Here is an 8,884-nt window from a genome sequence, read left to right on the forward strand (position 1 = left end):
TTAGGCTCATTCTATGACTATGGATTACTGGATAATGAATCATTTCATTTCGACCTCATCGATCATTTCGAGGAGGTCGTAACGAAAAATTTTCCTGCTTGCACGGGCGGTGCTCGAGGCGGTGCGACTGCGCACGGCTCCCATTGTGCTGCGACGGTCTACGAAGGCCCCCGATATCCTTAGGGATCGTTAGGGACCGTGCGCCGCGCCCGCGGCACTGTACTGCTCGGTGGGCAGCCCATCGTTCGGCCGGCAGCGACGAGCGGGAGCGCATGGACGGGGACGACAGCCCTTCGCCGCTCACGAAGCGGCCCTCCGATGGGGGGTGCTGCCCCGCGACCAAGGCCTCCACGGTGGCCTCGAGCATGAGCTGCCCGTGGACCCAGTGGCCCACGTTTGGCCGAACGTCATCGCGCGGCGGCCGGAGCTCGGCCCGGTGAAATTGCGACGATTTCGCACTCACCCGTCGAGCCTGCCGCGCTGGACGCGATGGCCCCGATGAGGATGGTCTCGGCAATGAGGTGCAAGGGCTGGGCATTTGAACGGCAACCTCAAAATAAAAATTGACGCGGTCGCTATCGCGACGGACTCGTGAGTTTGGAAGGTACGTGCCTTCGACAAGGAATCCGGGCGTGCTTTGGCTCTCGCCCCGTCCGACCGAACGCGCGTAACTACGTACTTTCGGAGGAGTCGGACGCGCAAAACTCGTCCCGGTCGCCGGCGTTCAGTAGGGCGCGAGTTGCGGCGTCACGTACGCGTCCCGGGTCGTCCGTCGTGACCGGTCTGGGCGCGCGCCGTGGCGGGCGTCAATTTTTTTTTTTGCGGTGCAGTTTTAAGGCCGCTTCGTCTTGTACTTGCGTTACGAATCTCCTGTGCGTCGCCCGGCATAGAATAGCTGCTGTTCGAGCCTTCGACACTTTTTTAACCTCCTTCCAAGTTACCTGACGATGATGATCGACGCGACCACAGTCAAGCTTCGGGTGCACGGCAACGGCATGGACGTCCAGTGGTTTGACGTCAAGTGGTTTGGTGTGCAACTAGTCACCGATGCGGCCGTCCGATCGCTTGTGACTAAGGCTCTGGGACTGCCGGCTGGCACGGATCTCGTTTGCAGACATTCCTGCGATGGAAGCGTCGTAGCTCTGGGAGCGGCAATCCCAGATGGGTTGTTGTTAGATGTGCATGTCTCGATGACAGGTTGTAGGGTGGCAGGTGCCTTCAAAAAGCAGCTCATCAAATTTGAGAATATCCAGGCACACCTAGCAAACGAGCGGACATGGCTTGCCTGGGTCCGCACATCACTCTCGGCACTCTCAGTTGCATTTTCACTTCTGACGCTTGTCGGAGACAGCAGGGAATCATGGCTCGCTGTCGTCCTCTTCATCCTCGGTAGTGGATTCGTAGTCTCCGTGTTCACGGCATTTGTAACTGGCTGGCTGAGATATGCCCGTATTCGTGACGTTCTCATGCTCACAAAGAGAGAGATGCCAGCTCACCTACATCGAATAGGAGTCAGGCACCAAGCTCGACTGATAGGGATCTTATTTATCTTACTCACCGCGACATACCTGAGTGCTCCTTCAGGTCTCTCCTGAGTAAGCAGCAGGCTCCAGCAGGCGTGAAATAAAAGAAATTGCATTTACGGCGGTACAATATGTTTCCGGTAACGAGTTGGTGAGTTTAGACCACCTATCATCAGAGTGAGAGTTGTGTTAAGTCAAGAGGAGTCATTAAGGTTTACTGCCGCCGCTGTCGAAGAAGCCGGGCGTCGCGTAGTCCATGAGCCAGTTGAGGGTGTCCTTGCCCTCGGCGGCCTTGTTCACGTACGCGAAGACCCACTTCTTGAGCATCTTGCTGTTCTCGACGGGGTTCGCCCCAGGATCGAACTTCAAGTTGCTGGCGCTGCTGAACAACGTCGCCAGCTTCGTCTTCGGCGCCTCTGCGGCAGCCATGCTGGGTAGCGGTGGCGCCGCTGGGGCTGCCGGTCGCGCCTCGCCGGGGCGCGCCGGCGCACCCGGGGGCGCCGCGCTGCCCGGGGGCTGCGGTGTGCTCTCCGCCGCTGCCTCGCCGGCGCGCGACCCGCCGCGGCGGTCGCGGCGCGCGGACGCTGTCGGGCGCTGGCGCTCCGAGTCCTCGGGACTGGGTGTCCCGGGAGGCTCGGCCGTGCTGCAGGTGGCCCCGTTACACGGGGGGCAGTGATAGCACGGTGGAACAACCCATAACCCGTAGGAGGTGGCACACTGGGTGTTACCCTAGTGGGGCTAGCCTAGGGGTCTCTGCGCATCGTCTGTGATATACACGCTCGGTAGCGTCGCAGTGACGCTACCCAGACAGACACCGCAGACTCGGCCCGGGAAACTGAAGCGCGCTACGATTGTATGCACTTCTACTCTGTTCGCGAAGGATATTCAGTTTGTTTGAGAGCTAATAATATGTTGATTTACGTGTATCATGGTAAAGTTGTAGTTACCGAATGGCCACACAGCGAAGCGTGCTTAGGTCCGGCGCAACGGCAAGGTGTATCATTAGCCCCCGCGTCCTGTGCCGCAGGCGACATCTTACTCAGCGAATCGTCCGCTGCTGGTCGTCCGCCCACAAACGCTTGGAGTTGAGCTGCGAGAGCCGAAAATTCGGCGACGACACTTGCAAATCGAATGGAGGTCGGTGAATATGTAATGGGTGAAGTCATTGGACGCGGCAGCAGTGCGGTAGTTCACCAGGCTTGGCAGCGGAAGACGGGAGCATTCGTCGCGATAAAGAAGTTCGGGCGCGACAGTCTCGAGGGAACTGACCTCAAGGCTGTACACACCGAGATTGAGCTTCTGAGCAAGCTCGACCACCCGAACATCGTCAAGTATCTTTGCTCGATCGACGGCAACGACGGTCATCTTCACGTTGTTTTGGAGTACATGGAGAATGGGAGCTTGGCGCTGCGTCGGCGTCCATCTGTCGTCGCGGGGGACACGTATGCGATGGCTGCGACTCCCTGAGCTCATCGCCACCGGCGATTCCCTCCGAGTGAAATGCTGCTCTTCCAAGGGGCTGCAGAGTTTGGGCTCACGTTTGCACTGCCCGTCACGCGCACATTCCTTCGCGTGATGACCTGAAGACAGAGAGCAGACCATCGCTCCGGCCGTAGGCCTCCGTGCGCGACCGCTTCGGGGACTTTTCTGAGCCTGTTTGTGGTTCCTACGTCAAACAGGTTTGTCTCCGTCATTAGCTGGTCCAAACGGGCGCGAGCGCTTGGTCGTCGCTCAAGGCCGTGGATCGGGCTTTGCGCTTGTGTTGGACACTGCCCGTAGGTACTCTTCGGACTTGCATATTTACACGCCCAGGGTGTCCTGCACCGGGATATCAAGGGTGCCAATATTCTGACAACTAAGACTGGGGTGGCAAAGGTTGCCGACTTCGGAGTTGCGGCGCGCTTCGACGGCGTTACGCTGCAGTTGGCGACGTCGGGCAGCTTATTCAGCTCTTCGGCCATAGGCACGAGCAGCGTCGTTCGGGTGTGGCGCGCTCGAGGAAGCCGTCGTCGGTTCGCCCTATTGGATGGCTCCAGAGATTATCGAGATGTCTGCGCCACCATCGGCCGCGTGCGACATTTGGAGCCTTGGGCACGCGCCTGTGTGAGCCAACGCAAACCCGGAATGCGTTGGAACTCGTCAAAGAGCCCATGGGCTCGCGGGGCTCTCGTCGACATCGGGGCCCAAGTGAGCTCCGCTAGGATGGAGAGGGGTCGTTTCAATTGCTGAATGAAGCTTTTGGGGGCTCACTCTAGTATCGGCGTAGATGCACCATCCTCGAGCTAACGACTGGGCGGCCACCCCACTTCGAACTGGCGCCCATGGCTGTCAAACGCTGCGCCCCGAATCAAAAGCAACTTTCACTTCTTTCGACGCTCGACCCAATGCAAGTGTCAGTACAAGCGTCAGTCATTCTGTGGGGTAAAGCCCCCGCAAGTGACCAAGTGGTATTTCGCACGTTTCCGTGCTTCATTGACAAATTTTTGAATAAACAACGCGTTCTGATGCGGTTTTGGCGGTCGTGGCCTCCAAAGCCTTGACCACGGTCCCCAATCCGCTTGAAATCGACATTAATGAAGCAATGGGGATGCCATATGCGATGCGAGACTATGGCTGCGAAACCGTACAAGCAGTGCGATGCACAACCGAGTCGTCCGCAAACGTAATAACATTTGTCTACAATGTGCGCCTGTATGCAGCTAGCAGGCGCTTGGGGAAGTTGTGACTTGGGTGGGAGCTTCCTTTCAGCCCGACTATCGCCGCATCCTTGACGCAATCAAACTCAACGTTTTCCCCAAATCGAAATCGTTCACGCCCGTCGCAGGCGCTCTTCCGGATCGTTCAAGATGAGGGCCCACGGCTGCCCGCGGGAGCCAGCGAGGCGCTTCGTGATTTCCTCCTCCAGTGCTTCAACCGTGAGGCAGTCCTCCGCGCCGGGGCCAAGAGCCTGCTCTGTCATGCATGGCTCCAACGCGCGCCTGAACGAACTCTTCGCGTGTTGTCCGCGTCAGCTGCTCAGGGAGTCTGGAGTATCACGCGCCACCCGATTACGATGCGACGTGGCACGACCGCGCTGCAGGTGCTCATGATGTCGATGCAAGTCAGGATTGTTCAGGAGGAGCCATTGTTCGTGTGCGGAGCGCACCATTCATCCGCGGCAGCGCTGTCGTGTCATCTTCCATCGGAATCGCAGGAGAGGACTGCAGCGCACACTGCCTCACGTCTAATGCGCATTCGGACGCAGACCCCATGCTAGACACAACGCGGCACGGCGACGGTGCAGTGCGGTCACTCGATGCGTGCGACTCCGCGTATTCCCTTGGGCTTAAGTCTGATGTATCAGGCCTTCTCAGAATTCCTACGCCTTCGACCGTTTACTGAGGCCGCAAAGAGTGACCAAAACTTTGACTCGTTTCATCTTGCAGTCCTTGTCAGGGAGAACCAAGCCGTCCAAGGGTTCAAGGGTCCTGGGGTGTCACTACTCTCAGACAGCCAGTCTTGGGATGTCAAAAATCTCTTGCGCATCTCGGTGTAGACTGGCTGCGGGAAAAATGAAAGATGAGAATCATGCGCGTCGATGCCTGTGACTACGTGCCCCTCAGATCCAGGGGGTTACGGCTGATTCTGTCGGACTATGTGTCTGAGCTCCTGAATACACAAGGTCTCGGTTTTCACACGGGGTTCGATACCTCCTGCAGCATGTGTCGCACGGACTCAGATCCACATTCAGTGAAAGTCATGGTTATGAATATTCAGTGAAGGTCGATCATGCCCTATTTCCCTCTGTCGGAACCTGTTTTCAAGCCATTGAAGCCATGCCCAGCTAGTTGCAGAGGACCCGGAGCACAGTTAACTTAGGTATCGCGAAGCTGATGACGAGGATGTCGCGGCTGGTCTCCTCACTGATGATTGCGGGTCGAGTGAGCGTCGACCCGAAGATATCGGGCGCGCGCGGGACGGCTTGAGTCTCTCCGGGCGAGACGCATCGTCTGCGATAGACGTGATGGGCGTATCGGGCGGCAACGGCGCCGAGGCGTCGCCTCTGAGCCTGCGACGGTGTGGATTGCTGCGTCCCGACGAGTGCAAACCCATGCGGACCATCTTTCTTAGGTCTAGCTCGCTCTGCAGCGAGGTTACCTGGGACACAGACCACTGGGACTCAGACTTTGAGATGAATGGTACGCTTCGCGTTATCGCAGGCGTTGAGCACCGCGCATCCGCCCAACCCGACAAGGACCACCTCAGCGACCCGTTCGCCTTTGGCTTTCTCGAAGCATAACGCAGAGCGGTGCCCGACAACCTCAACCCTCGATAGCTGAGTCGCCTTCCGCTGTAGGATGACCTCGATTTCATCCACAATGACGACCGTGACCGCGAGTCTGAGGCGTGTGCCGCGCTGGAGGCAGACCTCGTTGCCCTCACAGCATCGCACTCCGATGCCGCGGCAGCAGCCGCGAACCGGCTCGTTGCACTTCTGGCCGAAGCCTCCGCTCCCTTCGCCTTGCCGTGCAAGTTGTCGATCTCTGACGCTGGCGCTGTCTCGCTCCTCACCGCGCTCCGCAGCCCAGGCCGGGCACGTGACGTTCTGTGTGTCATGAACGCACTTATCCTCGCCACACGCGGACGAGCGGCAGACGCACTTTGTGGGCTTGGGCTCGCGTCGGTCCTAGGCACGCTCCCCTACAAGGGCAGCAGCGTCCCCCTCGGCGCTAGTATCGGTGCCCTTGCGAAAGTTCTGGCGATGACCGCGTCAGACACAGCAGTCTGCGCGCTTGTCGCCGGTGGCGGGCTCGATGTTGCCGTCGACCTACTCTTTGATATCGGTGGTGTCTTGTGTCCCACTAACTTAGACGGGTCCCATGGGCGCCGCGAGGCTGCACGGGGCGGCGTTGCACTGCTCCTCCGTTGCCTCGGTGGCAAGACCGCCGCAGCGCGAAGCGCCACTGCTGGCCCCTCGCGCGCTGCGCTGGTCCGCCTACTCGCTCTTATTGACGCGCCTGTTCGGCTTGCCGCGTCTCTCGAAGCCGGCATCGCCAGCGGCGATACTCGCCTTGCCGACGGCAGCGCGCGTGCGCTCGGCGCGCTCTGCGACGGCGATGGTGAATTGTGCGTCGTAATGCTGCAACGGTTTGGAAACTTGAGACGGTTCTTACATTATTGACCGAGTGTGGATGCCACAGGCGCCGTCAAGGAGCGCGCTGCTCGCGCCTTTCAGCGAATCACGCCGGACATAATTTTGGGAAAGACTGCGTTCCATGAAGATCAATCGACAGCGCGACAAGCTCATTCTGATCGCCTCGGCGTGGTGCTCCTCAAAGCGCTAAAGGCCGTGACAATGGGGTCGGCAACAGCCTTGGATACGCTCGCGTCCTGCGGTGCAATTGAGACCGTTATTCACGTTCTACGGGTGACGCGCTCTTGGCGTGAAGGCCCCACCCGAGATGAGTTTGAGGACCAGCTCGTGCCCACTGTCTACTACCTCTGCCGCATCGACAAGATGAGGCTCGCGCGCGCTGCCAGGTAGGTCAGGCGTCTGTGCCAAGCGAAATCTTGGTGATTTCCTCTTCTGTTCACAGCTTTGAATGACGGAATACGGCCTCAGGCATGGGGTCGCAACCCTTCTTGCTGCCTGCGTCGCGCGCCGTCGTCATCTCAAGCAGTTCGCCCTAGCCGTCCTCTGTAGCTCGGGCGTCATGAACTCTGGATACTTCGGGATTACTAGATGAACTGTATAACTCGTATTAATTGGTTGTTTAGACTCTAACGACTGACTTGCGATCCCACAGGCGAGCTCTGCCACTGCGCAGCCACAGACAACTCATGCGGTAATTAAAGCGTCGTTGTCAAGAGAGATTCAGGAAGTGCGGGGGCATGAGTGTCAATGCCTCCTGCTTGCGCGCGGGTTATCTTGACCTAATTTGATCGAGGGTGAGTCTTGCAGGCGATGCGCTTTGGGACGCGGGCGGCATCTCGCTTTATGCGAACCTCCTCGTTGAGGCCTACTGGGGGGTGCGCGCTCTTGTCAGCTTATGCGTCTGTGCAGCCGACTTACCCTAGAGCAAATAAGAATTTCTGATTTGGACGTTATGGACAGTGAGACACTGGGCCATAGTTGTTCTCACAGGCCGCGCTAGCTGCTTGGCTCAAGGCTGACGTGCGCGTCCAGGCTGCGATTGCCCAACCCCACTGTGCAACATCTGTCGTCCTCCTCTTCCGTAAACTCGATCGTGCTGAATTCGAGCAGGCCCTACCGCCCCTTCTCGATGCTTGTGAGACATCACCCCAGTTTGCGCGCGCTCTCCTCGACGTTGGCATGAATGCCTTCGCTTACGAGCTTGGGCGAAAGCTCCAGAAGCACACGTCTGCCATCATCAGGAAGGCGCTACTTGAAATCTTGAGGGCTATTCTCGCTGCTGCGTGGGACCCAGTGGAACTCCTGCGAGCTGCCAACCTCGACGTCGTCCTCACTTCCCTCCGCGGAAACTCAGACCAGGTTCTAGTGACCGAGCTCGCAAAATCCCTTTTTTCATCACCCTCCTAGCAACATGGACAACATATGGCCACTACCTAGTATTGAGACACCAATGGTACACCAATGGGGAATTAAACGCATTCTAGCCCCCAGCGCAAGCCCCCAGGGGGGAGCGGCGCTTGAATTTCCACCCCGATGAACCCGTACTACTACTAGGTCACTAATATTATGGTCAACCGCGCTCGAGTCTCTCTGTTGTAAGGGCCTTGTCTCAGGAGGAAACGCCCCCTGTACCTACTACCCCCGAGGTATCCTGGAGGTATCCTAAGTGGGGTTTCGTGAGACGGATCAACCACAAACAAAAGGGGTGCTGGGAATCGACTCGTTCGAGCTCTAGAGCTCAAACAAGCTCACAACCGATGCCCTCCTCCGCGCGCTACACCAACATAGGGCTGCCTATTCAACTTGAACTTCAACATGGGGCTGGGCTGCGCTCGTTTCGGCCACTCTTGCTCCAGAAACGTTGGAATAGAGCAGAGCTTCATGCGGATGCATTCATTCCAGCGTAATTGCACGTGTTTTATGATCGACTAGTCGAATTTGGTTGGTCCGTCTCACGAAATCCCACTTAGGATACCTCGGAGGTAGTACCTTCCTGTTCTTCTTTTCCCCTTGCAGGTCACTATCCCCATATGCCTGGACTTTGGCCTCTTTGTAGTCCCACATGAGTACGACCGCGGCCCCGCCCCCGACAACCACCCCCAAAGGCAGCCCCAGCCACTGTGACCCCGAATGGACGCCTCCATCCGCCACGCCTCCTAGGGTAGGCTAACTGTGATCGTCGTCTCGATCACCCCCGGGAAACCCAGCGATCCGCACTGAGTCGCCC

General features: G+C 58.2%; 1 protein-coding gene across 1 annotated transcript; it reads left to right on the top strand.

Moving 5' to 3' along the window:
• Positions 1-2,675: 2,675 nt before the first annotated feature.
• On the top strand, positions 2,676-4,779 carry AURANDRAFT_32157 (hypothetical protein; the record flags this gene model as incomplete). Its single annotated transcript, XM_009042352.1, has 6 exons — positions 2,676-2,948; positions 3,140-3,202; positions 3,303-3,434; positions 3,523-3,626; positions 3,790-3,850; positions 4,348-4,779. 6 exons carry the CDS (start codon positions 2,676-2,678, stop codon positions 4,777-4,779), a joined length of 1,065 nt encoding a protein of 354 aa, XP_009040600.1.
• Between the last annotated feature and the right edge of the window lie 4,105 nt (positions 4,780-8,884).

Source organism: Aureococcus anophagefferens (genome assembly GCF_000186865.1).
Source record: "Aureococcus anophagefferens unplaced genomic scaffold AURANscaffold_30, whole genome shotgun sequence".
NCBI classification, from domain to species: domain Eukaryota; class Pelagophyceae; order Pelagomonadales; family Pelagomonadaceae; genus Aureococcus; species Aureococcus anophagefferens.